The 20,108-nt window shown below is 58.9% G+C and overlaps 1 protein-coding gene across 1 annotated transcript; it reads left to right on the plus strand.

The window, feature by feature from the left end:
- Positions 1-230: 230 nt before the first annotated feature.
- LOC122442376 lies at positions 231-9,287 on the plus strand. Its single transcript, XM_043470143.1, has 3 exons — positions 231-945; positions 8,180-8,310; positions 8,507-9,287. The coding sequence occupies exons 1-3, from the start codon at positions 524-526 to the stop codon at positions 8,605-8,607; spliced, it is 654 nt and encodes a 217-aa protein (XP_043326078.1). The 5' UTR covers positions 231-523; the 3' UTR covers positions 8,608-9,287.
- Positions 9,288-20,108: the final 10,821 nt, after the last annotated feature.

Raw genomic sequence — 20,108 nt, forward strand, 5'->3', positions numbered from 1 at the left:
CGCCCCGCCCCCTCCCTGCTCTCCACCCTGTCCGCCTCTCCTGTCTGCAGGCCGGGAGGCGCCTGGTGGGCTGGCCTGTTTGTTCTCCCCGTGGGACCCAGAGTGGAGACTCTTGGGTCTTGTCCTGGACTGTGACCCAGTGCCCGGGGCCGACCTCGCATGGGGAGGCATGGTTCCTGCCCCGAGGAAAAGCCTGGTCCTGGCCCTGGGGGCCGGGGGAGCCCAACTCCTGCTGGTGGGAGACCCTTGCGTGTCCCCACACCCCGCCCGCTCCTGGGCCCTGTCCCTGCCGGCCTGGGTCAGGGGCGAGGCAGAGCCGGCTCTGCGGGGGGGGCGGGCCGAGGGTGAGAAGGGCAGGAAGGGCTGGGCCACGAGGGGCCGGCAGGGGCGAGGGCCCTGATGGTGCTGCAGGGCCCCCCAGCTCCTGGGAGCCACGGAGGCCGGGCTGCAGGCCCCGCGGGCGCTCAGGACTGCCACGTGGACGCGGCCTGCATGCTTCCCTTTTTGCACGCATGTTCAGGAAATGAACGTTTTCCTCCTCCTCTTCTGGACGGCTTCCCGGGAGGCTGGGCCTGTGGGAGGGGAGGCGGCCTGGGGCCCAGGAGTTGCTCTTGAGCTCCCCTCCCTGCCCGGGGCTGTCCCCTCTCCTAGACAAGCGCCAAGCCACACCCCAACTCCACCCACGCCCCCGGGCCCAGAAGCCCGAAGGGTGGGGGTGTGGATTTGCTGGGATGCAGCCAGAGGCAGCTGTGCCCCCAGCCCTGAAGCAGTGCAGAGTGGATGCGTTCAGGGCCCCTGGAGGGTCTCAGCACAAGTCAGTGAGAGCGCTCTGGACCTGTGTGCACCGCCGGCCGTCCTTGGCCGCCGCTTGCTCCCTGGTGGGCCTGGCTTTGCCCCTGTGTGCTGGCCTGAGGGCGGTGAGGTGTGCGTGGCCCCGACGGGCAGGTTCGTGATGCGCAGGCTCGTCCCAGCCGGCTCAGCCCTGCAGCCTGGAGAGAGGGACATCCACTGCCTGGGCCTTAGCGTCCCTGCCTCTGAAACGGTGTTTCACAAATGCTCAGCCAGCAGGAAGCGTCGTGGCCCCCGCGGCCTCTGCTCCGGCCCCCGCAGCTGGCGGGCAGCCTTGAGGGAACACGGGGGCCGCAGCCCCGGGAAGGAGGCGGGTGTGGGGGGGACGGGTGCAGGGGGCCCTGCTCTGGTGTCAGCCCTGAGACAGGCCCGCTCCCTAGCCCTGCCATCAGCAAGTCTGAGACTGTGGCCTGGACACCACCGCTGCTTCTCCGCCACGACTGACTCAGCCTGTGGGGCGCCCGGGAGAGGGGGCTGGGGAGGGCGGCCTGGCGGAGGGGGCCTGGAGCTGCTGAAGGGCCCCCCTCTGGGCAAGACTCCAGCCGAGTCCCAGAGCCGGGTCCGGGGCGGGGGTGCGCTGATGAGATCAGATTAGCGGGCCTGCAGCTTTCGGCCCGAGCTTAGACACAGGCTGCCCCCCCCACCCCCCGCCCACTCTGCCTGGGCCCCCCGCCCTGCGCCCACTGCCTGGAGCCTCTCACCCGCCCTGTGACTATGCTCTCCAGCGCGCTTTGGAATGGGAAGGGATTTTAGGTCTTTGTGAAGTTTTATTTGGGAAATACAGAAACCAGGTGGACAAAATTAGCTGCATGGAGGTTTTATAACACTTGTGACATGGATGGAGAATGCTTCAAGTACAGTTTCTGATACCCCTTTCAAGGGAAGTGGAAAAAGCGTTTTGAATTCAGTATTTGAGGAAAATTTGAGTCCCTTGGGACGCAGTTCTAAGCGAGCTTTTATTTCTCTCCTACAATTTCAGGAGAAGCTGCTGTGAGCGTGAGGGAGGCCTGCCTCCTGCCTGGGCTCGGGGAGAGGCTCGCGGGGCCCAGAGGCCGTCAGGGTGGCTCTGGGCTCAGGCTGGGGTCTGCTCCCCGGGGCTGTGCAGCTAAATAGGGCAGATAATGAGCCTGCTGTCGGTGGTTCTGCGTTTGCCCCCCAAACCCAGCGGCCCCTCCGTGCCCCAGCTCGGGGCTTCCTCCTCCTCCAACTCATGGGTTGGGGCCCCAGACCCCCGAGGAGCAAGCTGAGTGGTTGTTGTGCTGCACCCGGGGTGGCTCTGGGCACGTGACCCTGCCGTGGAGGGTCCGGGGTCCCCCGACCCGGCCCTGGGGCCCTGGGAGGGCCTTTAAGAAGGTGAGCGGGTCTCCGCTGCTGACAGACGGCCTGCTGCAGCCCAGGTCTCTCTGCTTCTCCCACTGAGGCTTGTCAGCTTCCCCGGCCAGGGGACCAGCTCGAGGCGGCTCCTTCCCTGACGACTGCACAGCCCAGCCTCTGCCCCGGCGCCCTCGGATGGAGTCGCGTGTCTGGGTCCTAGCCTCCACTGCTGGGGAGCTGCCCCCTACCCGCCTGTACCTAACCAGGCTGTGACCTAGCCCCAATTATGGGGCCGTGTTACCTACAGGCCAGGGTGCTTGGCCTCCTTAATCAATACAAGTTGATGAGGCCAGATGAGAAAGTCAGCCAAGGCTTTACCAGGGCCCCTGAGGCAGCAGTGGGGATGAGAACAACCCACAGGTCCCCTTGCTTGCTCTCTGGCTGAGGGGGCGGGGCGAGCTGGCTCCTTATGTGGGGGGTGGGCGGCTTAGGTGGCTGGCCCACCCTCAGGTGAGTGCAGGGGGCACGCGCAGGACCCCGGCCCCCTGCTTCTGCTCCTGGTTGTTCAGAAGTGGCGGTTGGGTTCTTGGTCCATCGTTCACCCCAACCTCGCATGCACACTCTTCTTTCAGTTTCCAGGGCTTCCCTGGTGGCTCAGTTGGTAGAGAATCCGCCCGCAATGTGGGGGCCCTGGGTTAGACCCCTGGGTTGGGAAGATCCCCTGGAGAAGGGAAAGGCCACCACTCCAGCGTTCTGGCCTGGAGAATGCCATGGACTGTAGTCCGTGGGGTCGCAGAGTCGGGCATGAGGGAGCGACTTTCTCTTTCACTCTAGTTTCTTTGTGTTGTCCATTTGCAAGCAGTGATGCTGCGGGTCCCGGGTCCGGGGCCCAGCCTGTCTCGTGGGGGAGGGCCTCCCCTGCGTGGGCGCCATCCGCGCTCAGAAGGCTCCAAGGACCCGGGAAGGGCGTAGCTTCAGATATTTCATCCCACGTGCAGTGGGTCCAGCTTTCCTCAACCAGGCCTTTGGCCCAGCAGGCCCACACAGCCGGACATCTGGCTCTCTGACCATCCTGGCCCTCTGGGTTCTCCTGGGTGTTCTGAGCCACCCCGTCCCTGCAGGCCCCCTGGCTTTCACCCCTGGGCTCTGACGGCCTGCCCCGCCCCCAGGGGTCCCTTGTTTTTTCTCAGGCATTGGTGGGCTTGGCAGTGACCATCCAGGCCTTGGTTCTTGGTTCTTTCATCTGGTCCTGCCAGCAGCAACACCGACCTGGTTCCTCCTGGCCTGGGGTGTGACACCCAGACCCCACCCCGCTTGAGTGGGGACAGAATCCATGAGCGTCTTGTCCCCTCAGGGCCTGCCTTCTCGGACCGCTCCGGAACCACTGCCTCAGGCTGCGTGTTCTGGATGCAGAGGCTGTGCCCGATTTGGGGTGTGACTGGTCCACACTGGGCGGGGCAGGGGGAGGAGGACGGGGGGAAACGTGACTGCTGGTGCTACAGGCCCGCGAGGCCTTGCCCAGCCTCAGGGGAGCCCGAGTACCTGCCCCGACAGAGCGTCCAGCCCCGGGGCACCCCGAGTAACTGCCCCGACAGAGCGTCCAGCCCCGCGAGTACCTGCCCCGACAGAGCGTCCAGCCCCGGGGGAGCCCCGAGTAACTGCCCCGACAGAGCGTCCAGCCCCGGGGGAGCCCCGAGTAACTGCCCCGACAGAGCGTCCAGAGCACTGTCCGGGGGAGCCCCGAGTAACTGCCCCGACAGAGCGTCCAGAGGGGGAACCGAGTGACTGCTGCGTGCTGCTACGAGGCCTTGCCCCTTCCAGCCCGGGGGGAGCCCCGAGTACCTGTCCACCCCGGGGGAGCCCTGAGTACCTGCCCGACAGCGTCCAGCCCCCCCCGACAGACCCCGAATAACTGCCCCGACAGAGCGTCCAGCCCCGCCCCGAGTAACTGCCCCGGGGGACGAGAGCGTCCAGCCCCGGGGGAGCCCCGAGTAACTGCCCCGACAGAGCGTCCAGCCCCGGGGGAGCCCCGAGTAACTGCCCCGACAGAGCGTCCAGCCCCGGGGGAGCCCCGAGTAACTGCCCCGACAGAGCGTCCAGCCCCGGGGGAGCCCCGAGTACCTGCCCCGACATAGCGTCCAGCCGCGGGGGAGCCTGAGTACCTGCCCCGACATAGCGTCCAGCCCTGGGGGACCCCGAGTACCTGCCCCGACATAGCGTCCAGCCGCGGGGGAGCCTGAGTACTGCCCCGACATAGCGTCCAGCCCTGGGGGACCCCGAGTACCTGCCCCGACATAGCGTCCAGCCCGAGCCTGAGTACCTGCAGCCCGACGAGTAGCGTCCCCGAGTACCTGCCCCGACATAGCGTCCAGCCGTCCTGAGTAGCCATACAGAGCCTGAGTGCCCGACAGAGCGTCCAGCCCTCCGAGTACCTGCCCGACAGGTGTCCAGCCCGGGACCCGAGTACCTGCCCCGACATAGCGTCCAGCCGGGGGACCCTGAGTACCTGCCCGACAGAGCGTCCAGCCCCGGGGGAGCCCCGAGTAACTGCCCCGACAGAGCGTCCAGCCCCGGGGGAGCCCCGAGTAACTGCCCTGACAGAGCGTCCAGCCCTGGGGGACCCTGAGTACCTGCCCCGACAGAGCGTCCAGCCCCGGAGGAGCCCCGAGTAACTGCCCCGACAGAGCGTCCAGCCCCGGGGGACCCCGAGTAACTGCCCCGACAGAATGTCCAGCCCCGGGGGAGCCCCGAGTAACTGCCCTGACAGAACGTCCAGCCCCGGGGGAGCCCCGAGTACCTGCCCCGACAGAATGTCCAGCCCCGGGGGAGCCCTGAGTACCTGCCCTGACAGAGCGTCCAGCCCCGGGGGACCCCGGGTAACTGCCCCGACAGAGTGTCCAGCCGTGGGGGAGCCTGAGTACCTGCCCCGACATAGCGTCCAGCCCTGGGGGACCCCGAGTACCTGCCCCGACATAGCGTCCAGCCCTGGGGGACCCCGAGTACCTGCCCCGACATAGCGTCCAGCCCTGGGGGAGCCTGAGTACCTGCCCCGACATAGCGTCCAGCCACGGGGGAGCCTGAGTACCTGCCCCGACAGAGCGTCCAGCCACAGGGGAGCCTGAGTACCTGCCCCGACAGAGTGTCCAGTCCCGGGGGACCCCGAGTAACTGCCCTGACAGAGCGTCCAGCCCTGGGGGACCCCAAGTAACTGCCCCGACAGAGCGTCCAGCGTTAGGCTGAGTGGCTGGACCTCTGGGGCCCTCTCGCGCGCTCTGAGTGTGGAGTGCAGGAGGAGCTGAACCTGAGGGAGGAGGCAGCTGGAGGCTGAGCTGACCGCTCCCCAGGCCGGGCAGCGGGACCCCGATGGAGAAGCTGTGCCAACCCAGGTCCTGCGGGGACGTCAGGGCTCAGCCATGCTTGAGAGGCCTGATGCCCTCCTGGGTTTGGTAGCAATGCCAGGAGAGGGCTGGTGCAGCCCAGAAAGTGGGGTGTGGCCATGGAGGTGAGGGAGCTCTGCCTCCAGAGCCCCGGACGCCTCTGGTCTTTACCATCCATCTTCCTGGTGGGCTGACGGCTCTGTGGGGCAGGTGTAGGGGGCTGCGGTTTGCCGCTCCAGCCACCTGGGCGTGGCTCAGCTGCATCTATTTTGAGCTCCAGCTGTGTGCCAGGCTCTGATCATTTCCCAGCGGACTGCTGGTGCACCGGGCGGTTGCCCCTGGGTGCCTCCTGCGGGGTCCCCACCTTGTCAGGACCCAGGGCTTTGATCCTACTCCTTCTGTGCCTCCCCATCCATGGGCTCCCCAGGTGTTGCTAGTGGTAAAGAACCCTCTTGCCAATGCAGGAGATATAAGAAACATAGGTTTGATTCCTGGGTTGGGAAGATCCCCTGGAGGACAGAATGGCCACCCACTCCACTGTTCTTGCCTGGAGAATCCCACGGACAGAGGAGCCTGGTGGGTTACAGTCCATAGGGTTGCAAAGAGTCGGACACGACTGAAGTGACTTGGCATGCACGCACGCACTCCATCAGGAGTGTGGTTACGGGTCCCTCCCTGGGCGCTGCCTGGGGTGATGAGTCTGAGTGAGGAGCCTGGAGTAGCTAATGCAGGACTCGATGCTCTTTGAAACATTTGAAGGAAGGAAAAGGGAGGGAAAGCTTCTTATTTTAGTGTGTTCATGGATTGGCAGAGAAGTGACCTTTCAAGCAGCTTGTGAAGCGGCAGTAAACTGTGGCTGAGGCAGGAACTGGGTCAGGACGTGTCAGAGAGTGGGTGGGAGCGGTGGTCCGGCCCTGACACTGGCTGCTCTGGGACTCATCTGTCTGCTGGATGAGGCGGGTCTCCTCCATGGACTCTGACTCACCTTGGGGGCGCGGGGACCGAACTCACGGGCTGGGCTCAGAAGGGTGAGTGGCCGCGTGCTGTCTGGACTGGAGGCGTTGCCGCTCACCCGTCCGTCTGAGGAGACCCATCACCCCATCCGAGAGGCCTGTCACACGTGATGTGACCTTGCTACCGCTAACCTGCTTCACTGCGGAATTGCTTGTTTCACAAAGCACCTGCTACTCTTGCACGCACACTGGGGTTTGATGGAAAACATTTTGGGAAGTTTTTTGGCCGGTCTCTTCATTGTCAGAGGAAGTAAGAGAAGGTCCTGGGGAGATGCCCTTGTCTGTTGTTGAGGAAGAGATGAATGAGCTGCTCTTTGCAGGCGGCCACGGGGGTCCTTTATGGACTGAAAGAGCCATCTCCTCAGCCAACCCCCAAATACAGTGTGGCTATATTTGCAGATGGGGTCGTGATGAAGGTAATTAAGGGCAAATGAGGTCATAGGGGTGGGGCCCTGATCCTATGTAATTAGTGTCCTTATAAGGAGAGATGAGATCACCCTGTCCCAGTTTTTACCCCTGGCATTTGAGGACAGCAGGAAGGTGGCCATCTAACAGCCATGAAGGGAGCTGTCACTCGAGACCAAATTGTCCCAGCCTTGACCTTGGACATCTCATCCTCGAGAGCTGTGAGGAGCACCGTGTTGCTCAAGCCCCCCGTCTTTGGCATTTTGTTATGACTGCCTGAGAGGACTAAGACAGGGTCCAAATGTCCAGATGGCCAGCAGAGCCAAGGCAGCAGGACTGGCGGCTTGGGTTAAGCAAGCACAGCAGTGACGCCGTTGGGGGGTGGGCAGAGAGCACAGAGCTTGAGGATCCTTTGGTGACCTGGAGACCCGGGAGGGAAAGGGGTGACAGGATCCCCCTGAGCGGAGGCAGGGTTCCCAAATCACAGGCAGTTTAGAAACCCGGAGCCTGAGTCTACACTGTTGAGTCTGACCTTCTTTCTGGTTAAGGGGTTTGGGGAGCCAGAGTGCTCGTCAATATTTAAAGATTACTTTGTGCATTTTGGCATGATCGTTGAAGTTGAGAGGTGATTTTATTTAAAATGTTCAGCAGAGTGAATCCTCTGTGCAGTGTGGCCACCACTTTGAGCATCTCAAGCCCACCACCAGCAGGAAACAACACAGCTTGGCCATCTCACAGTTGGGGGGTGGGCGGGAGGCTAGGCTGTGTCTGGAGGCTCAGCAAGTACCTCTGGTGGTTTGGAGGATCCAGGCCCTTGCCGGTTGTCACACGAGGGCCTCCGTTTCCCGCTGGCCATCTCCGGGAAGCTGTCCTCGGCTCCTCGCTGGCTGTGGGATGGTCTCTGGCAGCAGTGATGGCCAGGCCCTCTGGAGGAGCGGCCTGCCCAGCACGGGTGACTTGGCTTCTGCACGGAATGTCATCCTTGGGATTGCTAGGCATGGAGATGTGCACCCTGAATTTAAATTGAGTTCCTTTTATGCACCAGCCAGGGACGCACAGCCCTCGGAGCTTCCTGCCTCCTCCGAGGGCCCTCCTGAGGCCCTGCTGGCTCTTCTCGGCCTGGTCCTGGGCTCGCGGGGAAAGCAGACCCTGCCCTGCAGTGCAGTGAATGACGAGGACCCAGCCGGCTCCCGACCTTGAGGGCCTGACCTTGGTTTGCAGGATAGACGCCTGGGCACGTCCACTTCCTCTCAGAGCCCAGCCTGGTCAGTGGAGGGACAACAGGAAATGGCCCGCTTCTGACCTGCCAGGGGCCGGATCCGCCCAGCGGGACCAGAGAGCCTCACTGGGAGGTAATGAGCGTCAGGTGGGAGGTTGGTGTCTTAAGGGACACACCCCTACAGGCAGGATTTCCTGGGGCCCTGGCCTTACTGGGGGAGGTGCCTTACTGGGGGAGGTGGGCAGCGAGATAGCCCCGCCGGACATGCTTGGCCTCGCCAGTTGAAGCCCAGCCTGCCGCATGCTCTGACTCAAGGCTCTTCCCCTCAGGAAATGCACGCACATGGGCCATGAGAGATGTGTACAAACAAATTCGTGACAGCGCCACGCGCCAGCCAAAAGTGAGAGACAGCCCAACTGTCCCTCCCTAGGAAATGGGTAAATAAACCACGGTGTGTGTAGACAAACAGCACTCAGCAAGGAAAACAGAGGCTCTCTCGTGATGTCGACACATGATGAACGTCAGACTTAACCTGCAGAAGAGGCTGCATCTCAGGAGAAGCCGAGAGGCAAGGTGCCACCAGCTCGAATCTGGAAAGCAGGCAGGCAGCCCTGGGAACAAAGAGGTGGGGGAATGAAAGGAAAAGGGGGCCGGGGGCTGAACAGGCTGGTTCTGGGGAGATGAGGATATGGGGCTGGGTCCAGATGATGGCAAAGTCTTTCCTCTCAATCCGGGTAGTGGGCGGGGGATGCCGATTTCACTTTCATTGTCTCTAAAATAAACTATCCCCATGTTATAACCTCCCTCTGTCTGACACCTGGGATAACACATACAGAATGGCTTCCCAGGGGCCACCACGGCCTTTGCACACATTATCCCCACTTAATCCTCTCCATCCATATGGAACCACCTTCCCTGTTGCCCCCATGAAAGATGGTCCCTTGGGTGGCCGCTGGGGGACCCGGCTCAGGGTCAGTGACGACTTTTCCCTACACCCCTGTTGCACCTGTGTGGAGCCAAGTGGTCAAGGTCAGGCCAGTGGAACGTGGGGCCCATAAACCCTCCACCCCCCCCCCCCACATTCCCTTCCTGTGCTGACTGGGTGTGGACACTGAGGCCCAGAAACCACCTGGGGAAGAGCCTGTGTCAGAGCTTCTGTGAACCTGAGTCCCTGCTCAGCTACCTGGCCCGGAAAACCAGGCCCCCCGCCCCCATGGTCATTAGAAGTTACTGAATAAGAATAGGAAGTGAACTCTCATTGTCTTGAGCCACTGAGATCTGGCCTTCACGTGTGACAGCCGGGTCAGCAGACTCTGGCCCAGGAGCTGCGTCTGTTTCCTGCTTCTCCATGTAAGGCTGGGGTGGTTTCTGCTGTGCCGAAGCTGGGCTGGCCTCCCGTCTCCACACACCTCCTGGTTCTGGGGTTGACTTCTTAGTTCATGGTCCTGTGGGCCAGACAACTCACCCAGGGGTAATAACCATGGGCTTGTAAAGTCATAGGATTCTGCGGGCTGGGCGGGACCACAGAGAGTCCTTGCTCCATCGCCTTGTTGGACGCAGGGAAAGACTGGCCCAGGGTGAGCAGGTGGGCCAGTCTCAAAGCAACTTCATGATGGGAGGTCTGGAAGCTGAGCCCTGGCGTCCCCTGGAGGCCCGGCCACCTCTCTCCACTCTGGGTCTGAGGCGCTGTTCCCTGCCCTGGATCCAGGAGGTTAGCTGGAGGGTGGGAGGCCTCCAGATTGGTTTGCAGGTCAAGCACGTCTAGGGCCCCCACCTGCTTTGCTGGGGCTCTTTGTTCTCCGTGTCAGGTGGTGTGGAGCAAAAGCCCAGGTCAGAGGAAGCCATGTCCACTGACCATCTGCTATTTTACCCTGTCTGTTCTTTCCTCTGCTGGGAGGGTGAAGGGCAGGCCTGAATGCAGGCATCCCTGGATGCTCCAGTGAAAGCCGCCCCACAACGAGCCTGCTCTCTGTGGCCCTGAGCTCGCCAAGCCCTCTTCCCATTTTCTGTTGGAGATGCTGATGGGATTCCCCTCGCTTTGTTGATGCGAGGATGTCTCCACAAACTTCCTGGTCTGTCTCGCTATCTTCCCTGGTAAAGACTGCTAATGATGAGTGAAAGCCTCTTCTGATACTGACTTCTTGACAAACTTAACCTCTGGGAAAATGACCCAGCCTCAGCTTTCCGTCTGGTGGCCAGGGCGGTCCATCCCTGCACGCCTGGACGCAGGAGTCTGTTTTCCTCATTTTGTTGGACGGGAGAGGCCTGCTCCGCTCGCTCGGATGCCTGCTTCCTTTCTTAATCCTGCAGGCAATGCTGGTGGTCAGGCTGCATCCCCAAACCATGGCGCCCACTCAGTAGACCAGGCTGCCTCTCAGCGGTTCCTTGCAAACTCAGCCTCCTCATGGAGCTCCCAGAAGCCTGTGCAGAGAGAACATGGCAGCATGCATGCCTGCGACTACTTTGACCTGGAAGTGCTTCATGTCACTTCCTCTCCCACTGGTGAGACCCGATCTTGTGGTTCCGCGCAGCTGCAAGGGAGGCTGGGAACCGTCTCTGGTTGGGCATCAGCTCCCAGCATGACTCTGCATTGAGCTGCCTTTCCTGCAGGTTGATCTGCAACACCACTGGCATCATGCATACAGAAGGTGGGTGTTTGCATGGAGTCATCTTTCTGGCTGAAGCAGGAGGCTTCTGCGAGAAGTGGCAGGTCCTTAGCATCTCTTCCACAGGCCACGGGCCACTGTCAGTTCATCACTGAGCCCAGAAGAAGCCTCAGAATCCTTCTTAACATAGTGTCTTAAGGGAAAATAAGTGAGGGCCAAAGAAATAAGAAAAGTGAAGACTATTTGTTTAGGGCTTATTATAGCAAGGGAGTCAGGGATCACAGCTTTCCTTTTGCAGAGACTCAGAGGCAGGCAGAGGAGTGGGTAAGTTTCATAGTGGGAGAAAGGGAAAAGATATGCCCTGATTGGAGGCCACTGGCCTGGGGAAGCTGTAAACAGCTAACCAGAAGCAGGAAATCTGTGTGATCTGTTAGGGTGCATAGAGTGGATGCTGGAGTCAGTTCTTTTCTCCCGATAACTGGTTTTCCTCTGGAGGCTCCAGAAACTGACTATAGCAGAAGAGGAGGGTCTACTGCGTGCAGACAGACACTGACGCCTGATACTTCCCAGAAGGAAGCATGTTTTTCTCCCTTGGGATTTTGGGGGCGATGAAAGCTGTAAATGACTGAGCCCATACTTTTGGGAGGACACGCTGAAGTCGACTCAGACGTGGGTCCATCCAACATTTAGTAGAGGTGGCCGATGGACACCTGATGTGAAATGTCCAGCTCCTTCTCACCGAAGAGTTTTGGGCTTCACCCCCCAACACTGTGGGGGACAGGCCTCTGCTCTGCTCTGGTTCCCGCTCTTCTGGGTGGGTGGTCCTGAGACAGCAGTTCTGGGCTCAGTGGCCTGTGTTCAAGCCCTGGCTTCACCATGTGTGATCCTGGGCAAGTGAATGACCGTTCAGAACCTCCCCATGGTAAGATGGGGGTGATTCTGGTGCCTGCCAGGTTGGGCTGTTGGGGGGTCCATGAGATAAAGGGGGAGGAGCACTTTGCCTGGGACCTGGCCATGTGACCTCTCTGCAAAGATACCCAAGGGTGAAGTTACTGTGTTTCCCGCCTGACCTTCGCTGCCCCCCCCCCCGGGTCTGTGTGCACCCAGGGGGCTGTTGCTCTCGTCTTCGCCACCGATGAGGCACCGAGGCACCGCCCAGCAGAGCCTTTGAGTCTCTCTGTTGCTGCTGTCCAGCCGCTAAGTTGTGTTCACCTCTTTGTGACCCCAGGGACTGCAGCACGCCAGTGTCCTCTGTCCTCCCTCATCTCCCGGAGTTTGCTCAAACTCACGTCCATCGAGTCAGTGATGCCATCCAACCATCTCATCCTCTGCCGCCTCCTCCTTTTGCCGTCAGTCTTTCCCAGCGTCAGGTCTTTCCCGATGAGCAGAAAGAGTCGTCTGTTTCCAGGAGGGCTCCGCTCGCCCCCTGTGGCTGCACGATCCTCCCTGTCTTCTCTCACTTGCGTGCTTGTCACCCCGGGTCTGTGTTCTCTCCGTAGTTGAAGAAGAGGCTTCATTATGATCAGAGCCCCGACAGGATCCTCCTGTGGCCGGAAACGCGGCCCCAGGCCCGAGATCACACGGGTAGCCTCACTGGGCCTGCGTCCTGGGATACGCAGTAGTTATGTAACAAAGTCATTCACAAGCACCAGGTGCCTCGTAGGTGCCAAGCACGGTGTAAATGTTTGCTGCTTCCATGGAAGAAGAATGGTTTTGTCCCCTTATTTATGGACAAGACTTTGGGGTAAGTGATTGGCCATGGGCCTTGCCTGGGCCGGGGGCCGGGTGCCATGATCTGCAGGCCCGTCCAGCTCCGGGGTCGCCCACATAACTGCCCCCCACGGCCTGACCTCGCCTGTGGCAATGATTCCACTGCTCCCCTCGCCCCGCCCGCTGGCCTCCCAGCCCCTCCGGCTGCAGCTCAGTAAGCGGGTGAATGCTTGCCGAGCGGTGGAGCTGGAACACAGACCGCTGCTGACTTGTATAAAATCCTGTACGTGCCCTCAGGGTTGGGGAAATGGGTGTCAGGGAAGGTTTTGGAGAAGATGGGATCTGGATTCTATCCAAGGCTGGTAATGGTGCGCCGTGTCGGGCCACGTCCGCCCCCAGAACGGCTGTGGCAAGCCTCCGGAGGGCGGCCTGTGCCCCTGAAGGTCTTAGGCACCGGCACGAAGACGCAGTCCGTGGGTTTCAGAAGAGCCCGCTCGGCCCTGCCCGGCATCTGCTAGAGATTCCGAGGTCGCCCCTCCCCCGCCAAGCGTTCTTGGTGTGTGCGTTCTCTGAACGGACAGGGAGGATTAAAGTGAGTTCCAGGGTTTTGTGCAATCTTTGAAGATAAGGAGTCCAGTTGGTGTTTGGAGCAGAATTCTTTGTGCTGCCAAGGCATTCCTGAGAGGCCAGAGGCTCAGAAAGCCCCAGCTTGCCGTGGGGGTGGGGGTCCCGGGGTCCAGAGCGGATGGCGTTTCATTCACACATTCATTCATCCCCCCTCCCCTGGCAGAGAGGTGCTGGATTCCTCCTCGGGGCTGGTGTCTTGCCCAGGACTGAGAATACAGTGGTGAGAGAGGAAGAAAGAAGAAAAAAAAAATCCAAACAAAAATCCCAGCTTGTTTCTGCTCCAGAGCAGCCAGCCCTGTAGAGAAGAGAGATTTAACCAAGTGTCTGAGAACCTAGTGCAAGTACCTGGGTGAGAGGTGCTGGGAGGGCCGGACCACAGAAGACGTGACAGGACCAGAACTTGTCTCAGGGGCCAGAGGAGGGGCTTCCTGGAGGAAGCGGCATTTGAGTCAGATTTTAACGAAAGGTTCCCTTCCCTGGTGGCTCAGAGGGCCAAGACTCTGCCTGCAATGCAGGAGACCCAGGTTCGATCCCTGGGTTGGGAAGATCCCCTGGAGGAGAGCATGGCAACCCGCTCCAGTACTCTTGCCTAGAGAACGCCATGGACAGAGGAGCCTGGCGGGCTACAGTCCATGGGGCTGCAGAGAGTCAGACACGCCTGAGGGGCTGTCATGCTTGACGGCTGCGTAGGAGTTCGGGAGCGGAGGGACAGCCTGTGCTCCGTGGTGGGAGTGTGGCTGGTACCAGGGCCCGGGGAGGTGAGTGAGTGAAGCCAAGGAACAGAGACTGACGGGGAGCAGGCGGGACAGGCTGACGAGAGGCAGGGCGGGGCACTGGAGCGGGGTGCTGGAGTGAACTGCTTCGTTTCCGAGTGATCCCGGCCTTTGGGAAGGCGAGGGGAGCGTGGAAACCCACTGTTTGCTGGCTGACGACGCAGCGCCTCAGTGTTCTGTTTCTCTGCTTTCGGCTCAGCCGCCAAGAGGAACTGAGAATCAGGTGGAACTGTCATGTCGGGTTCTCAGGGACTCTGTGGCCTTCCCGGGAGGGGGGTGTCATCCCTGGGGACCAGGACGGTTGATCCTACAGAGGGTGAGGGGCGGAGTTGGACAAATCGGCAGCATTTAGGGTCTTCTGAGGTTGGCGGCCCATCACCCCTATCTAGCTCTCAAACACTGTTAATGCCCCAGAAGAACACCCCACACCCATGAGATGATCCCGTCCTCCCCTCCTCCCGTCTCCTGGCCCACCTGCTCCCTGTCTCCAAGGACCGGCCTAATCTGGATATTTCATGTCCGTAGGATCCAATTATATTGGTCTTCATGCCTAACGCTTTCACTGAGGACAATGTTTTCACAGTTCATCTACTGTTCATTTCCTGGACCAGTACTTCATCCCTTTTTGTGATTGAATACTACTCCAGCGCACAGCTAGACCACATTTATTTACCCATTTTTCTGTTTCTGCAAAGCCCATCAGACCTTGCGCCCTGGAGGCAGCTTGCCTTCCTGCAGTGATCCTTGTTCCAGGAGTGGGTTCACCTTCCCCATGCACACGGCCTCTGCCATCCTCCCAGGGCCTCTCACTCGCTAACACGAACACGTGGGCTGTTTCTAGCCTTTGGCTATTGTGCACTGCTTCTCGGAGGACAGTGTCCTAGCTCCGCAGGGATCGTTGTCAAGCTGACGCAGGAGCTGAGCCATTAAGGAGCCTTTTCATGTTCTATCTACTTGTTTTTGACTGTGCTGGGTCTGCCTTGCTGTGCTGGCTTTCTCTAGGCGCAGCAAGCGGAGGCTGCTCTCCAGTGAACGCTGTGCCGGCTTTTCATTTCAGCGGCTTCTCTCAGGGAGCACGGACTGGGGCCGGCAGCTTCAGTACCCGCGGTGCTCCGGCTTACTCGTCCCACGGCGTGTGGAATCTTCCCGGGCCTGGGGTGGAACCCGTGTCCCCTGCAGCGGCAGGCGGATTCTTAACCACTGGGCCACCACGGAGTCTCGGGGGCTTTTGTATGTTCCAGCCGCCTGGTAGGTTCTGGGTGACAGGAAGGAAGACAGGACGGGTGGGTCTCGGGGTCATGGTCCCATTGTCCTGCCGCCGGCCCCGGGGAGCATCCTGCCAGACCCTGTGTTGGTGAGTGAGATGCCCTCTGAGGTCTTGGCGAGTGCTGTTGGCAGAGGCCATGTGGACGGGAGAGATGAACCCACTCCTGAAACACGGATCAATGCAGGAAGGCACGTTGCCTCCGGGGTGGAAGGTCTGACGGGTTTTGACAGACTCTCCTTGACGCGGGGGTGCTGGGCGGTTGTGTGACATCAGTTGCATGCTCAGCAGCGGCAGAGGCTACAGCAGCGTCGGTGGGAGGAGCCGCAGGTGGGTGGGCTGGCGCAGAATCTCCAAACCCGTGAGCACACTGCTCGGGTCTTGCCCTCGATGTTCGAGCCCTGGGTGGTGGGCAGAGAGGCAGGCTGACCCCTCTGCGGGCGAGCATCCTGACCCCCCTCACCACCCCGGCCGTGCTCACACCAGTGCCCCCCAGAGCCGATTGCCTGCAGACCAGCCCACCCGCTTCTCCCAAAAAACCTCCGGGTCTCTGACCTTCCAGTCCGCTCCTAACACGCTGCTTGCCCCTGCCCTGGGAGCATCGTAGACTCTGATCTCCTGCTGCTTCTCAGCCGTGCAAAGTTGATGACAAATATTCTGCTTGAAGCTCCATCAGGGGGACCCCCCCCAAGTGGAGGCAGGGGCTGGATAGCTGCGGGGGGGGCGCTGTCGTCCTGACATGCGAGAGTCACCAGCCAGCCAGTGGGCGGGGTGGGTGGAAATTACACCTTTAGGAAACTGTGACAGGCCGAGAAGGCAGGCTGAGAGGTTGTGCCCTGGAGGAGCGGCAGGATAAGCTTCACCCCCCGCCCCCGTGGTTTCATCATGTTCTGAATGGTGCAGATCCGCAGCTATTTTTTATTGTTTGATAATACTTTTAAAATTTTGCAACAAGCCCATTCAGCAGGCAACCAGCGGATACATAAAAATCACGCTTGACAAAAATGATGAATTTTGATTTCCTTTTCTCATGAGTGGAGCATTTAACTTGCATGAAATAGGTGAGGATATTGGACTCCGGGTGGGGCAGTGGCTACAGCACTGAGTGGACAGGAAGCAGAGGGCATGACCATGGGCATGGCACCAGCTGGTCACCAGGGGGCAGTCACCAGGGGGTGGTCACCAGGGGGCAGTCAGGAGGGGGTGGTCACCAGGGGGTGGTCACCAGGGGGCAGTCAGGAGGGGGCGGTCACCAGGGGGCAGTCACCAGGGGGTGGTCACCAGGGGTGTCACCAGGGGGCGGTCAGGAGGGGTTCACCAGGGGGCGCGTCACCAGGGGGCGGTCAGGATGGATTGGTCAGGAGTGGTCAGGAAGGGGGCGGTCACCCAGGGGTTGGTCACCAGGGGAGTGGTTCACCAGGGGGCGGTCAGGAGGGGAGTGGCACCAGGGGGCGGTCACCAGGGGGCGGGTCACCAGGGGGTGTCACCAGGGGTGCCGGCACCAGGGGGCGGTCACAGGAAGGGGGCGGTTCAGGAGGGGTGTCACCAGAGGGTGGTCACCGAAGGTGGTCCCAGGGGTGTGGTCACCAGGGGAGCGGTAGAGGGGTGGTTCCACACCAGGGCTGTCAGGAAGGGGTGGTTCAGGAGGGTGTGTCAGGAGGGGGCGGTCAGGGTAGGGGGGTCACCAGGGGGCGGTCACCAGGGGTGGTTCACAGGGGGCGGTCAGGAGGGGTGGTCACCAGGGGGCGGTCAGGAGGGGTGGTCACCAGGGGCGGTCCACCAGGGGGTGCGTCACCCAGGGGGGGGCGGTCACCAGGGTGGTCACCAGGGGACGGTCAGGAGGGGTGGTCACCAGGGGCGGTCAGGAGGGGGTGGTCACCAGGGGTTGGTCACCGGAAGGTGGTCACCAGGGGGCGGGTCACCAGGGGGCGGGATCACCAAGGGGGTGGTCACCAGGGGCGGTTCAGCGACGGGGGCGGTCACCAGGGGGTGGTCAACCAGGGGCTGGTCCAGGAAGGGGCGGTCACCAGGGGGCGGTTCACCAGGGGGCGGTCACCAGGGGCGTCAGGAGGGGGTCAGATGGCGGTCACCAGGGGGCAGTCACCAGGGGGCGGTCACCAGGGGGCGGTCACCAGGGGGCGGTCACCAGGGGGTGGTCACCAGGGGGCGGTCAGGAGGGGTGGTCACCAGGGGGCGGTCTCCTGGAGAAGGTGCAGCTGCAGCTCAAGGACACACAAGTCTGAAGCCTGTCATTTTCTTCAGAGAGAACGTCTGTTCTTCAAATTTAATTTTGCTGTTTTTCCATCCGCAGTCTTGTGCGCACGTCCTCAGGAGAAATTTCCAAGCCGTTGAGGGACGGCCGTTTAGATTGGCTCCATCAGTCATCTGAAGCAAGAAATCAGTTAAATTAATTCCAAAAATGTTTTGATTTTTTAAATCCAGTGGATAGACTATAGGTAAAGCATCTGGAATTTCATTGGAACAAATGTGAAACATCTGATGTACTGCCAATCCTGGTGTAAATTCAGTGAAAACAAAACAGACTCTTCAACACTGAAGTTTTGTTCTTTTTGAAAGTGATTACAAGAAGATGAATTTGGGAGGATCACAGCACTCTGCTAAAAACATGCAATATTTTGACTAAATTAAGCCAAAGCTATGGTTTTTCCATTAGACATGTACGGATGTGAGAGCTGGGCCATAAAGAAAATAGAGCCCCGAAAAAAATGATGCTTTTCAATTTTGGTGTTGGGAAAGACTCTTGAGAGTCTCTTGGACAGCAAGGAGATGAAACCAGTCAATCCTAAAGGAAATCAACCCTGAATATTCATTGGAAGGACTGATGCTGAAGCTGAAACTCCAATACTTTGGCCACTTGATGTGAAGAGCTGACTCACTGGAAAAGACCCTGATGCTGGGAAAGACTGAAGGAGGAGGAGAAGGGGACGACAGAGGATGAGATGGCTGGATGGCATCACCAACACAATGGACATGAGTTTGAGTAAACTCCGGGAGTTTGTGATGGACAGGGAGGCCTGGCGTGCTGCAGTCCATGGGGTCACAAAGAGTCGGTCACAACTTAGCAACTGTACAACAACAAAGAAACCAATTAATAGTGAGAACAGGTTGTGGTTTGCACAAAATTCCTCATTGCATCTAAGCCAGCTTGACGTCAGCCAATAAATATATAAGGTGGAGTCCTTCAAATATGTAGATACTTATATATTTTTATATATACACACAAATGCACAGAATAAACTGACCCATAACGTTTGTTTCAAAGGCAACATGCAGTTAAAGGAAAAACCATCAGAACATCAGTGTGTGCTTCCTCCGCCTGCTGCTTGTCATCTGAGTGCAGAAATGCTGCGGCCATTGAAGAGTTATCTGGGATGGTGTTGGATGTTTTGGAAAAGGAGTCTTCTGCGAGTGATTGAAACTTGCTTGGAGAGCTTTAAACAAAGGATTTGACAAATGGAGCCAAGGCATGTGAGCTTTTGAATCTTTTAAGAGTTGTGATGATTGAAGACAAAGTTTGCAGAGCTGAGGCTGCTGAAGCTCGTTGCTGTGAAAGCAAAGGTGGCAGCAGACACTTTTACCTGGAGGGCTCAGACAGTGCCTTGGATCCAATTTCAGACTGTACAACTGTGCTTCGGAAAATCGTGCTTGTGGGGAGAATGTTTTGAGGGTGCTTTTAGGTTTAATTGGATAAATTTATATCCTGAAGCTAAGTGGAACAAAATGGAGAGAGCTGTTCAAAAGAGTCATATGTGGAGACAACCCACCTCAATTTGCCTTATAAATACATCTGCTGACAAAAGGCCTTCTGAACAGAGATGCACCTGAGAGGATATTTGGGCAGAAAATGTGCACGTTTCAGCAAAACAAAATCAAACAAATAAAACCTGGGATTGTGAAAATCCTCCATCCTGCAGAAATGGCACTGAATTTACCAGGTATCTCAGCATTTTTCAAGGATGTATTTTCTCAAATAAAAGTACTAGGGCTTGCCTGTTGGCTCAGATGGTAAAGAACCTGCCTGCCTGCAGGGCCAGAGACCTGGGTTTGATTCCTGGGTTGGGAAGATCTCCCGGAGAAGGGAATGGCCACCCACTCCAGCATTCCTGCCTGGAGAATCCCATGGACAGAGGAGCCTGGCAGTCTACATACAGTCCATGGGGTCGCAAAGGGTCAAACACTACTGAGCAACTAACACTTTCACTTTCTTTTTTCCACAGAGAAAGGGCTAGTGAAGGCCTCAAGGAATTCAAGTCAATTCACATAAATTTGAATGATTTGCCAGAAATTTTAAGCATAAAAAATAAGACCAAATTGGAATAAACACCAGCGACACAGATTAGAATGTATGCACGAGAAGAGTGATGGGCCAGAGATTATAAATACATGCACTTTATTTCACTTTAATGTGCTCAGTTGTGGTTTCCTACTTTTAGAAAACATTTTAGTTTCGGAAGTAGTTGTGGAATGAAACTATTTTGCAGAGCCTCCACGACAATACCACTAACTTGCAGGTGAGCGCGCACAGCCAGCCTGGGTAACTTTGGCTCCAGCTCCTTCCCTGCTGCGGCGGTGTCCGCGTTTATAATCCCTGCTTCAGGGCCAGGCGCTCAGCTCGGCTCCTCAGCCGTGTGGATCTCTAACACCGGTGTTTATTTTAACTTGATCTTAAAAAGAATTTTTTTTTTTCACGAAATTGCTGCCAAACGTTCAAGTTTATGGGAATTAATTGAACTTTCTCGAGGCCCCCTCTAGCCCTTTCTCTGTGAGCCATCATGGTTTCATTTCAGGCACATCCTCTCGATGCAGTTTCCCAGGTAAAGGGCCCACCTGTCAATGCAGGAGACGCGGGTTCTGTCCCTGGGTCAGGAAGGTCCCCTGGAGGAGGAAATGGCAACCCACTCCAGGATTCTTGCCTGGAGAATCCCACGGA

The sequence above is a fragment of the Cervus canadensis genome, chromosome 5, assembly GCF_019320065.1.
Source record: "Cervus canadensis isolate Bull #8, Minnesota chromosome 5, ASM1932006v1, whole genome shotgun sequence".
Lineage (NCBI taxonomy): Eukaryota > Metazoa > Chordata > Mammalia > Artiodactyla > Cervidae > Cervus > Cervus canadensis.